Source organism: Stegodyphus dumicola, chromosome 2 (assembly GCF_044657685.1).
Source record: "Stegodyphus dumicola isolate Sdum_Otavi_A_Nest chromosome 2, ASM4465768v1".
NCBI lineage: Eukaryota > Metazoa > Arthropoda > Arachnida > Araneae > Eresidae > Stegodyphus > Stegodyphus dumicola.
In genome coordinates this window covers 66,705,966-66,729,578 of record NC_140769.1, presented here as the reverse complement: position 1 = coordinate 66,729,578, position 23,613 = coordinate 66,705,966, and the positions used below count along the sequence as shown (strand labels likewise).

At 34.1% G+C, this 23,613-nt stretch overlaps 1 protein-coding gene across 4 annotated transcripts in view; it reads left to right on the top strand.

The window, feature by feature from the left end:
* LOC118200220 (uncharacterized) overlaps positions 1–22,508 on the top strand; it is a 38,141-nt gene extending 15,633 nt beyond the window's left edge. For 2 of the 4 annotated variants that reach the window (XM_035372156.2, XM_085810740.1), the window contains exons 4-9: positions 2,642–2,815; positions 8,430–8,568; positions 8,665–8,713; positions 10,713–11,604; positions 21,895–21,999; positions 22,169–22,508. In XM_035372156.2, coding sequence (XP_035228047.1) covers positions 2,642–2,815; positions 8,430–8,568; positions 8,665–8,713; positions 10,713–11,604; positions 21,895–21,999; positions 22,169–22,291 — 1,482 coding nt within the window. In that variant the 3' untranslated portion in view covers positions 22,292–22,508. The remainder of the gene's footprint in view (positions 1–2,641; positions 2,816–8,429; positions 8,569–8,664; positions 8,714–10,712; positions 11,605–21,894; positions 22,000–22,168) is intronic. The other 2 variants (XM_035372158.2, XM_035372159.2) reach the window with 2 other exon arrangements.
* Positions 22,509–23,613: the final 1,105 nt, after the last annotated feature.

Sequence of the window (23,613 nt, the reverse complement as noted above, 5' to 3'; positions counted from 1 at the left end):
GGCTTATCGAACAAAGGTATACTGAATGACAAGCGATAAGGAGAACAATATATGCGTCGGGAAATGCTTTAGGGAGTAAATAATTGTGCAAAGAGAATGGGTTATATTCAATGCAGTTCTGAACAAGAATGTTATTCTAGGTTTTCAGGAAAAAAGAGGAAATACTTTGGGATATGGAAATACTTCCAACCAGAATGAATTTGCGGAATTAGTGTCAGATGTTTGCTCTTTCTGTACTCATCTGTAGCCCTGATTCTGAAATGAACATCGAAGGTTTTAGTAAACCGCGTTTGCTTTAGTTGAAATGCAGTTAATCTAATTTTCGTTTTAATAATGTGGTTGCTGCCAAATGAAATAAACAAAGTGCTGGTTTCAAATGCAAAGTCATTCAGTTTGCGAAAAGAAATGGAAATCGTGCCGCTGGTACAGATGCTTGGTTTTGTTGAAAGCTCCATATGTGAATGGAAGAAAAATATGAATGTTCGTTGCGGAAATGGCCTATCCTAGACGTCAATATTGCGAACTGGATCATAGAAAATCCTCAGAATAAAAGCGTTTAGGTAGATGCAGAAATCAAATTTTTGTGTGCTCATCTTTTCCTTATTTTTAAATATATCATTTTTATATCCGGCGTATAAAGCCCCCGTAAATTTCGATCTCATTTTTTCTATTAAAAGTGCGCCTTATACGCCAGAACATACGGTATATGTATACACGTTTGGTACTACCGATTGCGATTAAAAAGGGAGGTGCAACTAAATGTTATGGCAGATCCATATAAAAAATTTCAACTTTATATGGCTAATCGTTTTCGAGGTATGCGAGATACGTACATGTTCGTAGATACAGAAATCAAGCAAAAAGGAATCGTCCGAATGGATTCGAAAACGGTTAAAATGGAAATTACAGCTGAAGTATGAAGTCCAAAATTTTTCACAATATTCCCTTTACTTAGTACAAGGAAGTATTGTAACCGCAAAAAAATTTTGGGTATCATAGTTCAGTAAATCTTCTTTGTGCAAAGTAAAGGAAAATACTTCTTTTACTTCGTACAAGGCAGTAATAAATTAAAGATTGCTCAGAGAATGGTTTTGAAAATGCTTCATGACCTCTACAAAAGCTGACAGAAATTTCTGCGTAAAATCTGCGAAAGCACACCTAGGAATTTCTGTACTGTGTGTATGGATCTAGCCTGCGAATTACTTAACACTACAAGTGTCTACGTACTAATTACATTGAAGGTAGAGCAGTTCACAAAAAATATTCCAGTATCTTAATATTCGGTTTTTGATTATTTCCTAAAGGTAGAGAACTTGCTTTAAAATTTCTTATTTGATCATACTAGCTTTGAATACGTTCAACAATCTTCTGGAGCTGATCTGACGTAAGTCAGATCTTTCGAGGATAAGCAACAACAACAACAGCATTGAATACATTGCTTTATTATTTACCTAGGTTCAGAGTCGTAGCTAGGGTTTTCAGCGCTTAGAGACAACTGAAGATTTCACGCCCCCTACAGCTTGCCAAGGATAGAAAACATTTAATTCTAAAATGTCGTAACAACAGTTTGGTGCCCTTTGGATTCTGCGCCCGGGGACAGATGCCCCCTTGCCCCCCTCTAGCTACGCCCCTGCCTAGGTTTATAAATCAATAAATAGCAGAGTTTTACATATGACGCGTAATAGATGGATTGTAAAAATTGCATTTTTAGGGAAATGTATTTAATTATTTAACACATAAACTTCATTTCAAAATGTGTAGCGTGTTTGTTTTTACTTCCTTGTATGACGTAAAGGAAGTATTGTAATCGCGAAAAATTTCGGATATCACATTTCAATGAAATATTCATTTCAATCGCTCTCGAAACCATTTGAACGATGTTTTTGAATTACATCTATACTGGATACAATAAAGGATTGTTTATGTTAAAAAGGATTGTAAAATGCATTTAAAATGGATTCTGAAGAGATCTTTGCTTGGTCAGTTAAGTCTAACGATCCGGTCTTTATTTTACATTTGAAACTCAGTAGAAAAGTGAATCAAGTGAGTTTCTGCAACCTCAGTGTCTTTTCCCCGAGTGGGACCAAATGTAAACATTCAGTTTAGTGCTCCGGAAAATCTGCCTTCCCGAACGCTGGCCGATATGTTTTTTTTTTTTTTTTTTTTTTTTTTTTTTTTTTTTGTAGAAGCTCTAATTTTAATTGTAAAAAAAAAAATTTTTAACTGTTTTGATTGTATTCGGTATTTTATGTCTTTCTGCATTTTACAATTTTTAATGAAGATATTTTGAGATTTTATGTATTTTTCCTTTGCCGCGAAGGAAGAATTGAATTAATTGAATGAGAAAATTCAAGAAAATAAGTTTAAATAAAGTGCAGCAAATAATGTGTACAATTTAATAGGCCATACAAGGAAGTCATGTGTTCTCCACATAAGATTTTTATTGTATTGTGGTGTTGATTGAATTAGCTAACTATGAACAGTGTTCTTCATCTGCCAAAGATAACAGATGAATAATTCATCTTTTATCTTTGGTAGATTTATCTTTATTCATTTAGATTTTATCTTTGGTAAATTATTTAACACAAAATCTGCATTTTTAAATCTGTACCGTGTTTATTTTTATTATGTTGTGATGTAGATTGAATTAGCCAACTATGAACTGTATTCCTCATCTCCCAAAGAGTTTTCCGCCTTCTGGAGTGATATCTACCCCACGACGATATGGCACCATCTAGGATCATTTGAAGCTAAAGACCAAAGGACAATGCAGACTTTCAATGTGAATCTCCGAAATATGGGGAAATTTATCAAGGTACTTTAATTTCACTATAATTCATTCACCTAATATCTGAATGCTTACAAAAAGTATAACAGGTGTTTTATATGGAGGGGAAAGTTGATCTATTTCAAAACAAAATCAGAAATATAACTTTTCGCTGAATTTAAGGAATTTCAGATAGAAATATCTTATTCCTTGCAAATGCATGTTCACTTGATTGGCACGTCCAGTACATATCTTTTTGAAGATATGGGATCATAATTACAAAATCTCTGTTGCACAAGTCCTCATTTGTGTCATTATACAACTTGGTAATTTCGATTCGAAACTGAGCTAAAATGGCGAATTTAAAATTCAATACTTTGAGTTTCATAAATTTCCACAACATCAATTCTCGCAGTTTTAAACTAGTAAGGTTTAGATGCAGACGAAACTTAACACTGTTTGGCATTTAATATAGCAACTGGATATCACAAAACTATAAAATTTATCCATTGAAATTTGCAATAAAACATTAGACATGTATTGCATTGCTCAATCTTACATAAAATTTACTATAATGGCTCATTACTCGGTTGCCAAAAATTTTCCTAGGATTTCTATAAAATATTTCTAGTTAGTGAAAGAATGAACAATTTATGATGATAAAATACTTTTATTAATGCCTTCAATGACTTTGACACTTCGTTAATATGATTGAGCCAGGTTCTAGTTTAGTATTTAATTGTGTAATCTTTGACTACAGTTCAACGTTTAAGTTAAATTTGATTGTTCTTTCCTGCATCACCACTGGTTGTAGCACAAGACTGTGACCTTATGTTCCAAATTCTGTTTGAACAAAAAAAAATTATTATAACCTTCTTAAGACTTTGTCGTTTATCTCAGACATAGCGATAACTTGCTTCGCGTCTGTTAGGGTTGTAGGTCTAAAATGGCATTACCAGATCAAGTTATAGGTGGAGGCTGAACAAATCACGGATTCTGTCACAAGAAGAAGTAGCATTTACTCTATCCCCCTTTCCAAAATTGCAGGCTCTACCAAAATCAAGAAGTAAAATTTTGGGCTTTATTTTCATCTTAGATGCTACTGTACCCGTTTGCAGAATTACAGAAGGCCATCATAGTAACCGCCGCGCTTCGAGAACATGCACTGCGGTAATATAAAGGCATGGTTAAATTTATGTTGGGTGAACCAGGCAGTGAGAGTTAGAAGCATTTAAAACCGCGTTGTGAAAGTGTAGCCCGTGGTGAATGAAGCGCGAAACTAGAAGCGGAGAGTTTTGGTAGATATCAAACTAAGGTTGAAGAACTGACTGAGTTTTTTTATTTTCGATGGCTGATTAAAAGACAACTGTAGTCGGAAATACAAACTAAAGGAAATAAGTAATAAAACTAAAACTACAGTAACTCTATACATCATTCATCTTGCGCCGAGCTCTCCAGTATTTTTCCCACAAGTGCCTCGAGCCCAGTCCAGGGCAGTGACTCAAATGGTTCGCGTCCATTTCCTCACGAATATTGCACAATTGGCAAAGAGGACTTGGCAGTATTTTAATGCGAAATAGATATTTGGAGAAGCAATCCTGACCTGCAGCCAGGAGAAAAGTGGCAACAGATCTCTCCCCTGGCCATAGTGGAATATTTGTGATTACCTAAATCCATTTCTTGTCTTTTTTTGTCTCTTTGATTTTTTTCCAATAGTTCTCTCTAAAAGATTTTTTAATTAACCGTTTGGCAGTGTAAAAAATAATTGGTTTATCTGCTGCTTGAGCACTTTTGGTTGCCTTCTTTGCCAGGGAGTCAGCTATTTCATTCCATAGTGTGCTGGTACCCACTGCAAAGCAATCTCTTTATGGTTTTCGATTATATCATTAAAGGTCAGACGAATCTTCAAAATATCAGTTGAAATAGGAGCTTCAGATGAAGCAATGGAAGGAATACAGCCCTAGAATCAGACAGAATAACAGTCTTTGGATAATTTTCAGCTTGGCATTGGAGCTGTGGCAAGGTGATTTGAATTGCAGAGATCTCCGTGTCAAAGGCTGTTTTAAACCTTCCGACTGGAGTGTAAAATGAGAAGAACTTGCAGAAGACGCCAGCTCCAGCTGGTCATTTAGGATGGAGCCATATGGTCATTCAACATGGAGCCTTCTGTAAACACAGGCAGCCACTCATTATCTGGGTAAATTCATGGATAGTTTCCAAGGCTACAGCATTGAGAATTATGTCATTCGTTTCTTTCTTAATCCTATTGTTCTTTCGTATTAAAAATTTTCTGAAGGAAACCATATTGGTTTCCGTGAAGATGATGAGAAAGAGCTATTGCACAGGGGGAAATAATCTGATTTCCCCCTGTGCTTGCGATATTTTCTCCCTGTGTGTCTTGCGATATTTTCTCATAAAATTAGTGCCTTTTCTTCAATTACTGATTTAATAATGGCTGGGTAGATATCAAAAGCGCATCAATCGGAGATGTCTTAACAGCTCTCGTGATAAGACAAAGGGCTTGGAAATAGAATTTTTCCAATTTATCAGTAACTTGCTTACTTACCGCCACCAAAGGTTTGGAACAGCAAGTAATAAGTGGCAAAATATAGGAATTATAGGTCAGGTCAAGGGTTGTTTTGCAGCATTCCCACTTAGAGCTAGCAATTCCTTTTAGTAAAGTAAGTTTCTTGGTAACTTTTTCCAATATATTAGGAACATGCTCTTTCCATGTCAGTTTATGGTCAAAACTGGCACCCAAATAAGAGAAGTGGTTGGTCTGAACAACAGGGAATTTTGGTAAAATAAATTTAGCTTGATCGGTTGGTGTGTGAGGGTCAAGTTTGATATACAGTTTTTGTAGATTTACTTCCATATTATTAACATGACACCAATCGTTTAGTTTATTTAGAGCCTGATAGAAGTTTCATATTATAATATAGCTCGTTTTGGGGGATTTTCAATCCAGATAACCAAATCGTCTGCATAAAATAGGCATTTCACATCACCAATCTTCAGTAGGTTAGTAATAAGGTCATTTATATAAAAGTTAAAAAGTAAACAACTAGTGAGGGCATCCTGAGCGAGTCCAGTTTTAAGATTTTTGAAATGTGAGGAGCAGTTTTCTAAGCGCACTCTACAGATTCGCTGGCCGAGAAAACTTTTGAACCAATGGAATATACAGTGTTTAAGTGGATACCAATATTATATAGTTTTAATAAGCAAAACTCTCCCTGCAGACCAAGTCATAGGCGGAAATCTACAAAAATAGCTGATAGGATGTGTTTTTTGTCCAATGCATCGTTTACCTTCTGGCTAAGGAGAGTGACATGCTCGTTAGTTGATCTGTACTGTCTTAAATCCTGCTTGCTCATTGGCTAAACATCCAAAATTCTCAATATAACAGTTTAACCTTTTTGGAATTATTCTTTCCATAGTTTTGCATAGTATAGTTATTAGTGAAATAGATATATAATCCTTAAAAGCTCCCTGGTCCTTTCCCCTTTTATGAAGTGGTATTATAATAGATCTACTCCACAAAGAAACGACACAGCCAGAGGTCCAAACAAGATTGAATAACTTTAAGATAGTCTTCATCCTCACATGGTGATTTATTAGTTTTTAAGTAATTTATATCCGTATATATTTCATCAAGAGTTATTTGGGCAGAGAAAATTGGAAGAGGGGACAGAAATGCTAATAGTCTTTTTCGAAGTTTTTGATTGTTTATTACAATACTTGGATTTTTGTTGAATACCATACAAATGTTGTTCAAATGCATTTGCAGTTTTTGGATATGATGCAATAGTCCTACCTTTGGAAACAAATGATTTCTTGGCGGTACCAGTATTACCATTTTTAATATTTGCAAGGAACTTAAAACCTCTTTCCCCAGCTCTTTGAAAACTCATCTTGAAAATAAAGTTGTTAAAAGACAATCTTTTCTCTATGAGAACAGCTTTCTTAAAAACCGCGACTTTTCTACGCTGTGCCTGAACATCAGTTGGGCGTTCAGTTACTTCTGCCTTTTTCCGAAGTCTGTTTCTTTTATCCTTTATTGTATTGAGTTCTTCAGTCCAGAACAATCTGTACGCTTTGCATTTGCCCCTTGGAATACACTTTTTGCACTTTAGATAATTTTGTTAGTAATAGGTTTGGTAGTTGAATCAACTCTAGCTTTCCAATTTTATTTATTGGGATCAAGCATAAGGTTAGATACATCTTTGAAACCATTCCACTTGGCTTTCTTGAAACTCCAAGACGTTTTTGAAGTTCTTATGCTTCGGACTGGACCAGCAAATGTAACTTCAGCTATAACCTGACCATGCCCTGTACCAGGGTCATCTAAAATCTGTCTCTTAATAGTAGGAGATATATCTGATGATACAAGTAAAAGATCTGGATTAAATGATTTTGCGTTATAGTAAAAAAAATCTTTAAGTCTTTGAGATCTTAAATGAATTCAAGCATATCGGAATTCAAAAGATCCTCGACTTCTCTCCAAGGATCATTTACATCCTGATAATCCCATGATGGAGAATGGGCACTAAAATCTCCTATCAGTATTCTTTTTGATGAATTATTGAAATAGGTAAAACTTGGTTTGTTGTTCAGAGGATTGTATATAGCGTATATTTTAAAGTATGATCACTATATTCCCACGCATCCAAACGTATAACCTCATTTTTGACCAAATCATGACTCATATCTTTGATTATTTTAAAATCAGTCAGTAGTCCCATCATTACTCCAGTTCAAATGCGACTCGCAACCTGTCTTGATTTTTGGCAAAATAGATAGATTGTAACTGTTAAAGGGAAAATACTGTAGTTTTTCCGGAGTAAGGTTTGCTTACATAACTGAAAATGGCTGAGTTCGTAGTGAGTAAAATATAGTTGCGAAACTGTATCAGAAAAACCCCGATGCGAAGGTTATCCAAATAATACTGCCTATGTTTTTACCTTAAATTCAGGATTTTATTGAACTACGAAACCTGGGTACGCTAGAGCAATTATTCGAGTTAGCAGTGAGGTTTGCATGTAGGCCGATGTCGATCATTATATGTGCAGCGGGATGTGAGCAAAGGTCGAGCGGACATTTTCGTAGATCTGTAGGGAAAGGAAGTCCAAAGTATAACGGCTATATATAGACGGTAGTTAATTGTCTTAACAACTACTAACGAAACAGCTTTATTTTAAGACTTAAATTTAGCAATTTTTCTTAAAACGTCTCCTATTCTCGAAATTTCTTACATTGGGCAACCATGGTGTTCTATTTTCTTGCTCTTTAAAATTAAGTGGTACATATCTTAAGCTGAAATTTTCAAATCGAGGAAAGATTTTTTATGCGATTTTATGTACATTTTGAAGCAAAATATGAAATAAATGTAAATTTTGAGTACAATGTAAATTTAATAATAATTTTTAATAATTTTATAAAATGTAAGTTTTGAAGCAAACTAAATTTTTATGTAAATAAATAGCATATATCTGTTTTTTTTTTTTTTTTTTTTTTTTTTTTTTTCGGAAGATCAAATCTGATCTGTAAAGGAAGGGGGAAACTCTGTTTCAGAAAGTGCCACTCTTAATGCGTTAATGCGTCAGATTTTACTCGGTCAAAGAACGATATATTTTCGAAGTTTCACAGTATAATATTTTTCCAGGTTGTGATTCATAGTCATCATGGAAAGGAGCACTATTGTCCTCTGAGTACACTCCGAATCTTGGGCTATTCTATGGTTTATGCATATGATGAAACAGAAACTGAAAAGTCCACATATGAAAATACTTCTCAACCTTTTAGTAAGTCGTAAAAATAACTACATGATACGTAAAATGTTTCATTTAAGTCAATTATTTAGCATATTGTGGTAAAGTTACCAAATTCTTATTTTTTAGCAGGTTCTTCTTTGATCAAAGTGCAGAACGACTCAATGATGCCCAACATGTAAGTCACTGATTATCGTTGTAATCACTACCATTCGGGTGACACAAATGATGAATAATCTGTTATAAAACGAATACAATTGTTTTCATTTAAAATCTAGATAAGATTATTTAAGATGGCAGCTCCAAAATTCTAAGAAATAAAAATACGCAAAACGAATTTTGGCGACATATCTAAGAGTTAGTGAGATATCGGTTTTCGAAATTCGTTGCTCATGCTAACCACATATAGTTAGACAAAAGAAAATTATTATTTATTATAAAATAGAAAAGTTCTGTATAGTTTCCTTAGCATGAAGAGAGGATATTGATATCTAATTTACTCATTTTCTTTTACAATTGAATTAATATGTGCTAAAACTACTCAATCATAAATTTAACTTTTATTTATCGTTTTTATTTTCTATATCTTATGCGTCAAATCTTTCAAGGAAATCTTCCCCAAATCCCCTGCTTAACATGAAATGATAATACATTTCATTTCCAGTGAAATAATTATTTTTAAAAATAGTTCCACTCCAAGCACAAATGCAATGAAATATTTATTGCTCAGAATTTGAATAATGTGTGGTAATTTTAGAATAATATTTTTCTTATTATTTCCACAAGCAAGAATATAAAGGTAAAATAAACGATTAAGTACATTTAAAATTTTTAATAATTTTAGATATTATTGAAAATAATTAAAATAAGTTAATTAAATTAAACATTCGAATTAAAATTTTAAAATTCTATTCTAAAATGTAATTTTTAGAATTTAATATAGTTTTTTCCCAAAATTTTTAGAAGGAATTAAGGACTGAGCAATTCTAGTCCGAAGTTCTCGATAAGAGTACTGAAAAAGAATTCCTGTTCTTCTCCAGTTAGGTAGTAACATTATTTATGCTAAAAGGACCTATTAAGTATACTTATAAGAACTTTTGGGGCACACTTTTCCATTGAGCGAATAGTATGTTTAATTGAACTCTTGCATTAATTTTAAAATACTTGGTGTAATGCAAAAACATCAGTCAGTCAGCGAAAACTCTATGATTATGCCAATTTTTTTCGAAATCGAAACATCACTTTTCATGCCCATTAGATAGCAAAAATATATATCATATTTGTAAACATCATGCAGCATAACTATTAATTTATCTAAAAAGAGATAGCAACTATTTGTTTTTATTGAAAACTGAGTCTAGTACTTTTCAATCAATTTTCTTTGAATGTACTTTTATCTTGCCATTAATGCCTATTTTAACACTTTCTCCTAACTTCTTCTTCAGTTTATTGAAGAAAATTACTTTAGAATATCTTTAGTATGTCACTAAGAAATATGCAATTATAAGTAATAAGAACCCTTGAAAAGAGTTTATTAATGTGTTATGAGACATATGCAGGGTGCATTAATGTTTGCCTTAATTTTCTGTTAGTACACTGCAGACTCTATATTAGGCATTCATAGTTTTCTCCCATGCAGCTTCGTGTTGCTTATAATGTACTTCTAAGGAAAATGTAAATCTTTAAGAATGCAAGCGAATTCTTCTTAAGAAGACATTCATGCAAAAATTCCTTCTAAAACAAATAATGGAATGTACTCTAAATTGCCTCTTAACTTATCTTTCTACCAGAAACGAAAAAGCGATGTTAAATGATTTAGGTGTAGAGAAGATGCAGATAATTTCAATCATAGCCGAGTTTTCAGACGGTGATCGCATTAAGATGCGTAACTTTGTCATTGCAACCAAATGTAGCCTTTGTGACGATTCAATGCATTTTACTTCAAGGTAAAACAATTATTTAGAAACACATTCCCATTATGAATCACACAACACAATGGGCGCTATTTGAATCCATTCTCCATTACACTTGTGTCTTTTTGTATTACGATATTTTAATGTATTTTCATGTTGTTTTTATCAGTGAATTTTGGTAACATTTGCTTTGTTTTCTTTGAATGAAAAAATTGACAAAATCAACCTCATTTGCCATTAACGATTCATCCTCTCAAATTCCAGGTATTCAAAGACCCATGACATCAGCAATCAATCATTTGACGTAACGAACAGAGTTAAATCCCAAGATAAATATTCTCAACAAACCTGCACGGTATTAAAATATTATTGTTCGCATTTCCGGGTTAAAAGTAAAACTCTGAATCTATCACCTTGTCTGTTTTTGAAATATATCATTGGAAATTCGCGAAATCCGAGTGAAGATGTATGTCCGATCGAATCTCACAAACTTTCTAGCGCATGTATTGTGACTAATTCATCAATTCAAACAGAAGCTGCTATCAAACACAAAAACAAATCAGAGATAATGGAATTTCCACGTGGCAACAAATGCAATTTAAATGCTTCTGACATTAACATCAGAGCTATGTTTCAGTCCTATGTGACAGCATCTGAAAATGGATCTCAATGTCATAGGGACAAAAATAGTAAACAAAAGCTAAGGAAATCTGAAATTAATAAAAAGAAAAGCATTCTGGTCGAAATAACTACAAAAAGCAAAGAAAAAACTGTAAGTAACACCACTATGTCTGACATCAATACTGAAAACAAACCTGTGATCCAGAAACAATGTATTCCATGTGTCTGCGAAAACAGTAGAACGAAAGAATTTCAGAATCAGAAGAACTTTATAAATGCTCACTTTCCCGAAATTTTGGAAGAGCAATATCAAGGCAAAGAAAATGCTGCTGATAGCGCAGCTCTTATTCAGAAAGAGTCTGTTTTGATAAGGTTAACATCACGCATAAAAGAATCTGAATTCAACTTAAATCTCATTAATCGATATCTACAGCATCTTAGTCAATCTTATCGTTTGCAAATGGAAGATATGCAAAATAAGTTCAACGCAACGGTCAAGGCTATTACTTTGGCATCGGAAAAAGCAGAAATTATTGTAAGTATCCATACTTCATTATTTTTGTCTCAAGAAATGCATCCGCAAATAAATGGATATGCTGGTATCAAATTAATCGGAAAGTAATATAGAATTAGAAATAAAAACATTTTAAAGGATCATAAAAATATTATTAAATCAAATTATTTATTAAACAACATCTTTCGCTTTTTATGACTTCTGCTCTTCTTTCAAGCATTTTCAATCCCTTTTCGAAGAATTCTTTTTACGGTTGTTTAAAGTATTCATTTAGTTTAATATCAACCTCCTGTTTAAAGTGGGTTTCAGTAGCCTAAACAGGTAAAAATGGAGAGGACGATTATAGAATGAATAAAATTTCATATTATTAAGCTTTTATCGAGCCATCTAGCAGCGTGTGATTTATGATCCCTCTGAAAAATCACGTCAAATCTGTTAATCAATGCAGATCGCTTAGTAATTAAACCTAGTTTAAAATTACCTGTAATGATAACAGATGTCTGAACTGATGTTTTAGTTACTACCTAATAGTTCAATACCCGCTACACTTTACGTGCCCCACCATATAGAGAGTAAAAGCTTCTTTGGATGCAATCCTGGTTTTTCTGGTGATATTTAGCTTCTCTTTTGTACTCAACATTAAAAACCCTATTTTTGCCTCCAGTCATAGTACACGAAAGAAAACGCTTCACTTAATTATTGTAGACACAGAAATGCAAATGATTTTTGCTAATGATTTTCAGTTGTGAGTTCATAAGAAACACAAACAAAACGTTATAGGAAATGAATCAGGAAATCTCCTGATTCATTTCCTATAACGTGTTGATGTTCACTGTGCCAAGAGTTCCTCTCATCTATTTCGTTACTGTGATGCATGGATTTGACTCTTAAGTTCATTAGCAGTAGCATCATCTTCAGTTCATCATTTTCCACTTTCTTTCATTACCCACTTCCTGGCTCATTCTCTAGATTGAAAGCTCTAGTTGAAACTTAAATCCACTTCTTAAAATTCTTAAACTTAATTGGAACTTCTTATATAACTCCTGTTATTGTCATTCCCTGATACCACCCGAAAATATTGTTAAAAATTCCAATTAGCTTCTGTAGTATTTTAACTAAATTCACCCTAAACTAAACTAAGTAAAAGTGACAAAACACTTAGAGAATGATACGGAGAATGTGCAGCTTATCGTGGGATATCACTTGCGTATGAATAAAATTAATCAAATGTTAAATTCAGTTAAGCTGGAAGCCCGAAATATGTGGAGTATAAAAATATGATTGCAAAAATATCTTAGTATGCTTCTGTGTTTATGGATAATTGGCAAGCAAAATTCCAATTAGCTTTTGTAGTAGTTTCATGCAGGCGAATCACTTAAAGAATTATACGAAGAATGTGCAGCTTATCACAGAGAATCACTCGCGTATAAATAAAATTAATCAAATGTTAAATTCAGTGAAGCTGGAACACTAAAATATATATACTGTAAAAATTATGATTACAAAATAATATTACTACGCTCCTATGTAAATGGATGTTGGCAAACCACAATTCTGCATTACTTTCCGATCACCTGATAGTTAATTAAATTAATTTATTCTTCACTTGAAACATAATATTTCTAAATATTTCTTGATAGATTCAACATTGGTCCAGGATTTCGGATTTAGAAATGAATGCAAAAAAATTACGAGTTTTGATCGCGAGATATGCCAAAACTTTAATTTTTTTATGCCGATTCGATGGAAAAACAAACTAATACAAAACAATACAAAATAAAGCTCTTCATGTGTAAGTTCGAAAGTAAATTTACAGATAATACGTTTTTTCTTCAAAGAAACACGAATACAGAAGTATTATTCTCAAATACTCATTTTTAGAAATGCTGAAATTCGAAATTTTCTATCTAACGTAATTTAGTTTTTGATTGGCCTAGAAAGCAATGTATCATGTTTCTTTTCACTCTTTCTCACTTTACAGGACAACCAACGCCTGAAACTGTGCGTTCAAACCATTTCATGCGTTATGGACACATCAGTGATGTGAAAAGCTCTTTTCTAACTACTTCCACTTTATTACAGTATCGTGATAGCGGTATCTGTTTATGGAGGCAAGGAGAGAAAGCGGAAGTTCAAAGTTTGCAACTTTCAATGTCAATTTCCACGCGGCACTTGGACTGATGGTATGGGTTGATGCTGGGTACACATTCCATTGGCCTCTAGTGCGCACATCCAGTACTTAGACTGGCCGCAGTCACATTATTAAGATTTTAATACCCGTGCTGGCCTATCTTCGGGGCGTCATTCGCTATGCCTTCAAAAAAGTATTAGCATATGACAGTTGGAGAGCTACATTTTAAATTACACTTGTCGTACGTTTTTTCAGTCTTAAGGATGTTCGACTTCTGCCTTGGACGGTTATATTCCCCAGATCTATCAATCGTTCAAAACGTCTACTCAATGGCTACAGAGGGACTGCCTCTAAAATACCACAATCCAGGATAACAGACAGAGCCAGATTTAGACTTGTAAGGCTCTGAGCTATTTGAGATATGGGGCGCTTTGTTGGTTGAAAATATTTTGGATCATGTAATTTTGAAATTTTGCTTCAAGAAGAGTTTTTCATTATTAGATTTTTAAAAGGATTTGAGACAGTGACCAATTTAATAATTAAAACTTTCTTTGTAGAAAAAATTAAATCTTAATAATAAATACGAAATAAAATACTACTTTTTTACATTTCTACTAAAACTAAAATGTGACTAAACCTTTTTCAGACTGAAAGAATATGCGATATCCGTAGAAACAAGATTATATACTGCTGCCCATTAAAATTGTTATACCGTGAAAAAAGTGTACAGCACACTTGAAATTTGCCAGAAAAATAGAACTTGGTGGAATATGCAAATGGTTAGCATTTTATGGCTTGTTTACATTAAAAGCAAAATTTATGAATACCTTATAGCAGTATATATAACAAAAAAGCAGACTGAAACGCTAAATCGTTTCATTTGTAGATCGTATTTACTTGTCCTGTTTTTGCGTTGGAGGTCGATTTATGCCTCCTGTACCTGAGAATTGGATCCAGCCAGGTAATCAGATTATCCCTTACGGTGCAGCTGCTGCTTGATTTGACGAAAACTAAGCGAGTATTATGAGAATTTACAGTCTGTGGCTCAAGGAGATGCACGTAGAGCGACGTACGGGATCTCAATTGCTTCCACTCGTGAAAGTCTGAGACGACAGACATCTTGTCCGAATCGCCGTTAAGAATCATACAGCCACATCATGTACCCTGAATCGACAAACTGGATGTTTAATACTCAAAAAAAAATCTGTAGGTAAGGTAGATCTAACAAGCGACTTTTTCGGCTTCCCTTAAATTTACAGGACAACCAACGCCTGAAACTGTGCGTTCAAACCATTTCATGCGTTATGGACACATCAGTGATGTGAAAAGCTCTTTTCTAACTACTTCCACTTTATTACAGTATCGTGATAGCGGTATCTGTTTATGGAGGCAAGGAGAGAAAGCGGAAGTTCAAAGTTTGCAACTTTCAATGTCAATTTCCACGCGGCACTTGGACTGATGGTATGGGTTGATGCTGGGTACACATTCGATTGGCCTCTAGTGCGCACATCCAGTACTTAGACTGGCCGCAGTCACATTATTAAGATTTTAATACCCGTGCTGGCCTATCTTCGGGGCGTCATTCGCTATACCTTCAAAAAAGTATTAGCATATGACAGTTGGAGAGCTACATTTTAAATTACACTTGTCGTACGTTTTTTCAGTCTTAAGGATGTTCGACTTCTGCCTTGGACGGTTATATTCCCCAGATCTATCAATCGTTCAAAACGTCTACTCAATGGCTACAGAGGGACTGCCTCTAAAATACCACAATCCAGGATAACAGACAGAGCCAGATTTAGACTTGTAAGGCTCTGAGCTATTTGAGATATGGGGCGCTTTGTTGGTTGAAAATATTTTGGATCATGTAATTTTGAAATTTTGCTTCAAGAAGAGTTTTTCATTATTAGATTTTTAAAAGGATTTGAGACAGTGACCAATTTAATAATTAAAACTTTCTTTGTAGAAAAAATTAAATCTTAATAATAAATACGAAATAAAATACTACTTTTTTACATTTCTACTAAAACTAAAATGTGACTAAACCTTTTTCAGACTGAAAGAATATGCGATATCCGTAGAAACAAGATTATATACTGCTGCCCATTAAAATTGTTATACCGTGAAAAAAGTGTACAGCACACTTGAAATTTGCCAGAAAAATAGAACTTGGTGGAATATGCAAATGGTTAGCATTTTATGGCTTGTTTACATTAAAAGCAAAATTTATGAATACCTTATAGCAGTATATATAACAAAAAAGCAGACTGAAACGCTAAATCGTTTCATTTGTAGATCGTATTTACTTGTCCTGTTTTTGCGTTGGAGGTCGATTTATGCCTCCTGTACCTGAGAATTGGATCCAGCCAGGTAATCAGATTATCCCTTACGGTGCAGCTGCTGCTTGATTTGACGAAAACTAAGCGAGTATTATGAGAATTTACAGTCTGTGGCTCAAGGAGATGCACGTAGAGCGACGTACGGGATCTCAATTGCTTCCACTCGTGAAAGTCTGAGACGACAGACATCTTGTCCGAATCGCCGTTAAGAATCATACAGCCACATCATGTACCCTGAATCGACAAACTGGATGTTTAATACTCAAAAAAAAATCTGTAAGTAAGGTAGATCTAACAAGCGACTTTTTCGGCTTCCCTTAAATTTACAGGACAACCAACGCCTGAAACTGTGCGTTCAAACCATTTCATGCGTTATGGACACATCAGTGATGTGAAAAGCTCTTTTCTAACTACTTCCACTTTATTACAGTATCGTGATAGCGGTATCTGTTTATGGAGGCAAGGAGAGAAAGCGGAAGTTCAAAGTTTGCAACTTTCAATGTCAATTTCCACGCGGCACTTGGACTGATGGTATGGGTTGATGCTGGGTACACATTCGATTGGCCTCTAGTGCGCACATCCAGTACTTAGACTGGCCGCAGTCACATTATTAAGATTTTAATACCCGTGCTGGCCTATCTTCGGGGCGTCATTCGCTATACCTTCAAAAAAGTATTAGCATATGACAGTTGGAGAGCTACATTTTAAATTACACTTGTCGTACGTTTTTTCAGTCTTAAGGATGTTCGACTTCTGCCTTGGACGGTTATATTCCCCAGATCTATCAATCGTTCAAAACGTCTACTCAATGGCTACAGAGGGACTGCCTCTAAAATACCACAATCCAGGATAACAGACAGAGCCAGATTTAGACTTGTAAGGCTCTGAGCTATTTGAGATATGGGGCGCTTTGTTGGTTGAAAATATTTTGGATCATGTAATTTTGAAATTTTGCTTCAAGAAGAGTTTTTCATTATTAGATTTTTAAAAGGATTTGAGACAGTGACCAATTTAATAATTAAAACTTTCTTTGTAGAAAAAATTAAATCTTAATAATAAATACGAAATAAAATACTACTTTTTTACATTTCTACTAAAACTAAAATGTGACTAAACCTTTTTCAGACTGAAAGAATATGCGATATCCGTAGAAACAAGATTATATACTGCTGCCCATTAAAATTGTTATACCGTGAAAAAAGTGTACAGCACACTTGAAATTTGCCAGAAAAATAGAACTTGGTGGAATATGCAAATGGTTAGCATTTTATGGCTTGTTTACATTAAAAGCAAAATTTATGAATACCTTATAGCAGTATATATAACAAAAAAGCAGACTGAAACGCTAAATCGTTTCATTTGTAGATCGTATTTACTTGTCCTGTTTTTGCGTTGGAGGTCGATTTATGCCTCCTGTACCTGAGAATTGGATCCAGCCAGGTAATCAGATTATCCCTTACGGTGCAGCTGCTGCTTGATTTGACGAAAACTAAGCGAGTATTATGAGAATTTACAGTCTGTGGCTCAAGGAGATGCACGTAGAGCGACGTACGGGATCTCAATTGCTTCCACTCGTGAAAGTCTGAGACGACAGACATCTTGTCCGAATCGCCGTTAAGAATCATACAGCCACATCATGTACCCTGAATCGACAAACTGGATGTTTAATACTCAAAAAAAAATCTGTAAGTAAGGTAGATCTAACAAGCGACTTTTTCGGCTTCCCTTAAATTTACAGGACAACCAACGCCTGAAACTGTGCGTTCAAACCATTTCATGCGTTATGGACACATCAGTGATGTGAAAAGCTCTTTTCTAACTACTTCCACTTTATTACAGTATCGTGATAGCGGTATCTGTTTATGGAGGCAAGGAGAGAAAGCGGAAGTTCAAAGTTTGCAACTTTCAATGTCAATTTCCACGCGGCACTTGGACTGATGGTATGGGTTGATGCTGGGTACACATTCGATTGGCCTCTAGTGCGCACATCCAGTACTTAGACTGGCCGCAGTCACATTATTAAGATTTTAATACCCGTGCTGGCCTATCTTCGGGGCGTCATTCGCTATACCTTCAAAAAAGTATTAGCATATGACAGTTGGAGAGCTACATTTTAAATTACACTTGTCGTACGTTTTTTCAGTCTTAAGGATGTTCGACTTCTGCCTTGGACGGTTATATTCCCCAGATCTATCAATCGTTCAAAACGTCTACTCAATGGCTACAGAGGGACTGCCTCTAAAATACCACAATCCAGGATAACAGACAGAGCCAGATTTAGACTTGTAAGGCTCTGAGCTATTTGAGATATGGGGCGCTTTAGAAGTCTGTTATAATAAGTTTTAATACTATTTATACTATATTTTAATTTTGGGGGGGGCCCTAAAGCTGTAGTTTGTGTTGCTTATACATAAATCCGGCTCTGATGACAGATCAACTCTGGCATAGAATTGAAGCCGCATGGACTGCAATACCCGTAACTATCATATAAAGTATGATTCCATGTCCAGCAGAATAACAGCTGCTATTGTTGCAGAGGCGAAGGCTTAAATTACTGATTTTTGCATCTCAAAATTATCTAAAATTTTCATCATTTCATCTTTCTTTTATAATGCATTTCTAAAATAAATACGAAATATACACTTTTCTACTCTGCTTTCCTTCATGGTGTAGAAACTTTGATGGCCAGTACTATACTTAAGATTTATTATGGAAATTATTATTTACGTTATTATAAAATTAAAGAATAGGAACAATATTTTATCTCTCTAACTATCTTGGTTACTTCCAATTACGTTCACCAACTCTGGAACGATAAGCATCCAAATAATCACTTTTATTCTAAGTTGCTTGAAGTATATTCTGTGACTCTCTTAACGTGGAAACCATTATGTGTACGTTTAATGCTGAGATCATTCATCTCGATCTAGTACACAATGTTTTTCAAGCAAGCCCTAAGAAAATGCCTATTGCAGGAAGATCTAATAGCCAAAGTAGCTGTCTAGAATGTCCATAATCCATCAAAATTTTGGGGTTACAGAATTTCTGTAGTCTTAAATTCCCTTTCATTTTAGAATTTGTCTCTATTTTTCCACACAAAGCATGCAGAATTATGTTATGTTATGGGCACACAACACAAGACAACACATAAAATACTTCTGAGCTTGCCTACAGTCGCTTGCCAATATATGTGGTTCAGTTACTTCAAGTTGCACTCAAAAGGGAAGAGGGGGGGAAAATCGATTTTTTTTTAATCTCAGCGGGTTTATATTTTAATGGTCGCTCAAAAGCGCTATTTAAAACTTAATAATATTGTTACGTTCTTTTTTTCTCTTTACGTTCGTACGGGGCTCGTGGATATGGAGTGAATAACGACGAGTCCAGTATTATTCAAGACAGCTCCAAAATAACGTTTACAGTCGTCGAAAAACTACTGTAAATACGCTGAAACAATCAGCAACACAGCCTCAGGGCTATCAGGCTATAACGATGGTGTTAGCTTCCCGTCAAAGCACCAGAGTACAGCTCTCGACTTTGCTCGATCGTTCTCTGAATTATGCGTACTCTCAAGACTCTCCACGCTACAACTCGCGATGCACTCGACGATACACTAGAATACAGCTCCCGACTCCTCGGTTCAGTCGTTTTCGGAGTTCAGCGCACTCTAAGATCAAACTCGACGAGGCACTAACTTGCGGTACACTAAGAGACTCTCTCGATGTACTCGACGACCAACTCGGCACCAGACTTCGAGACACTCGCTCACTGACTGACCATCAACTCGCTAGACGAGACACTGACTGACTCTCCGCGTACCAGCAGGGTTTATATAGCTTTTTGGCTTGTGTTCGAGAACAATCTGGCCTAAGCCAATAAGAATTGGTTTCAGAAGGCTTTCCCTCTATGGCATATCGCCAATATTGTCGCCAAATTCGCGATTTCTCCCCAAATGTGTCAACCCTGCCATCCCTTACCATTTTCAGGCAACCCTGAACCTGCTTTGAGGGGAAGCTATCTTACCGCGCCTGGACATTTCGTAATAATATGATTTATCAGTAGAAATTATCGATAGAGATGGCCCAGGTAGAATAGCAAAACATTTTATAAGAAACATTATTTTAAAGTATGAATATGCATTTAGACTAACATGGGAATGTTACATATCTTCTGTCTACTTAAAAAATTAAATAATATGTGATGTAATTCTATAAAAATATTTAGTGTTTTTAATTAGATATATCATGAATTAAATGCATTTTATTTAAATCAATCAGATCAAAATGTGAAAAAGTAACATTCTTATGAGCTGCATCTATTTTATTACAGATATTTTAATTTGTTAATTAAGAATAGACAGTCATATGAAAGAATAATATCTTACATTTTTCCAAATGGCGTTACTCAAATGAAAAGTAAAACAATGCAAACTCGTGTTTCGAGGCTAAGCCCTTTTAAGCTAAAAATATTTAAAGACATATATTTGGTATTAGAATTCATTTCCAGCATTTAAAGAGAATTTTATTTGCAGGATATGATTATATTACTTAAAGTGGATTTCGTGTGCGTTGTGCGCATTTAGTTTACAATACAGGCAACATTCATAATTCCTCTTCTCGAATTAATCTAATTAAAGAAATGCGCACATAGTTTGCAATACTGGCAACAATCATAATCCACCCTTCTCCACTACTGAATGTAGTATTCGGCTACTGAAAAAGAAAAAGAAAAAAAATTTCGCAATACAATATAGAAATAAAAATTAGTCTAGTTAAATGTATCTTATTTTTGTTTGATTTGAGGTAGTTGAGCTGTTAACAACAGTGCTATATTTTGATATCAGAAATTGCTTACACTTAATATGCCAATATTTTTGTCAACATTCCGTCAAGTTGCAGTTTCTGGACATTTAATATCTATACTCCTATCACTGGTCAGATGACTAAGACCGCTGAATATTGGAAATTTGACTCGGGTTTGTATCATGACAAACAAGCTGACTCCATTGCTTTCGTAGTTTTTTCCATTGCCAACGTGAATGAGTGTTTTCGTGGTTTTGTCCGTGGCCAACGTGAATAGGAGCTTGTTCCCCCTCACGGTCCTTCAGCAAAGCATCTCTCAAGTAGATTCATTCACATGCTTTCGAATTCTCATATGTTGAAGGTTATAAGAAGTGGGCTCGATATTTAAACATAAATTGTGGTCTTTGACGCCTTACATAAGCAGGGTTCCTCAATTCTGCCACAGTGCTACTACAAAAGTTATTCTAGAAGTAGCTCTACACCCAGAAATGATACTGACTAAGATTTTGTGAGCTTGATGACACGCAACTACTGAAACGAACGACTGGTAATATACACATATTTATCTATGTTGTTGTGTGCAAAAACTCTTATAAAATGTCGAAGTGACACGCCATTTGTAGATTTGTAAATGATACAGTAATTCGCAGATTTGCAAATAACATAATAAATGTTCAAAAATTTTAATCTTTTATTAATATTATTCTTTTAATAATTTACACAACTATTTCATTTTTAATACTATCTCTAATGCACGTATCTTCCATCACATCTATATCGCTGGATTTTATACATTTGATGAGTAACCTCTATAAACATTTGAATCAATTCCATTCAATCAAACATTTACAATTATTTTAATTATTAAAAAAATTCTAATGCTATGTGTTACACATAATAGAACAATTTTTAATTTCATGCAGAAATTAGGAAATTTTTGGACACGTTCTCAATCTATATTGTTTGACTTGTTTACGGCTAATTTTTATTTAAAATTTTCGTTATTAAAATTTGTTGTTAAAATATGTTCTTTTTTTCTCAGGATGATAAACAGCAAAATGATATATCTTTCATGAAGCAGAAACTGAACTCTTTAAATAGCAAAGTAGAATATTTGATTACGGAGCAGAGAGAATCATTTAAAAAGGTTATTTTTAAAAGCATTTCTTGCTATCAAAAATTTAACTTAAACAAAATATGTTATGCAGCATTATAAAAAGGAAAATGGGGGAAAAAGTACTTTTATTCATTTAAAAGTTAGGAGTTGTTTACTTTGAAATACTTTTAAATGTTTTCCTTTTTATCTTCAATTTTAGGTGCTGGAACTTCACGCTTTCTTCCTCATCTTGGAGTTCATAATTATGTCTACCATATTTACTATATTTATTAATAATTTCCAGCAAAGAAAAGCAATTTTATATAAAATGTATCGCAAATAAGAAGACATAAATTTATTTATTCTGTGTACCAATTCTTTCAATCATCATGAATTGTTTCAAAAAACTCCTCCAATAGCAATTCCTCGATAACCGTGAACTAGAACATCTGTTTAAGCAAATGAAATGGCGTTCTGTAGGCCACAGGCAATCTTCTGCTCAATTTTTGTATTTCAACAGGCAAATTTAGTTCTAAAAATAAAAAGTATTTTTAAATGTGCGTAATTTTAAATAAGTAACATTAACTCAACATCATTAGTGTAATTAAAATTTAAATAAATAATATATTTCATCTGAGATTTTGTATACATATGCAAATTGATAATGTAATTACAAATGTACATTGATGACCTTTGAATTTTATACATTCAAGAAGCAAATTCTTTCCACAATAAAACATTTAAGACCTATATATAGGATGAAGTTGGGATTAATAACGAAGAAAATAGTGACATTTTATCGTTTTTACTTCCCTGTACGAAGTAAAAAGGAAGTATTGTAATCGCGAAAAGTTTCAGGCAGCATAGTATTTCAACGAAAATATCCATTTTGACAGCTATCGAATGCAATTTAACGATGTTTTTGCGCGATATCTGTACGTAAGGACAGAATAAAATACTCTTTTCCTTCAATTATAAAACTGCTTTAAAATGAATTCTGAAAAGAATTTTTCGTGGCGTCTGTACGAACGTATGTACGTACGTATCTCGCATAACTCCAAAACGAGTACCCTCAGAACGTTGAAATTTTGTATATAGGACTGCTATAACATGTAGATGTGCACCTCGTATTTTGGTTGCAATCGGCCGCACCAAACTTATATAAATATATTTATATATATATCCACTCTGTTACCCGGCTCAGTGATCTCAGTTTCTTTACTCGTATATGTTTGTAAATTGTACATTTTTTGCTTGTATTATGTTGTTTTTATCTTCCGGTTAAGGATTTTATGCCTTTAGTAAATCTGTGTGCAATATTTTTAGAATTATCAGCAATTTTAAAGTTGTGTAATTGCCGCTAAGCCTGTTTTAATGGCGGCCATTGCTTGTTTACATTTGAAACAGCAGACTAGTGGATTTGTTGCCAATCTAAAGAAACTTAGCTTCGCAATAACAAAGATAACGCCTTCATTTATTATTTAAATCATGCTTAATCCTTTCTGAAATTTTTTCGAGGAAATAAGTGTTTAAGATTTACTTCGTAATTTTTAATATAGATATGTTGAGTTTTTATGTATTTTTGCCTTCTCGCGAAGTGAGAACTGAATTAATTGAATGAGAAATACTCAATCGCCTCTGAAAAACTGTTTCTTTTTTGTTTTG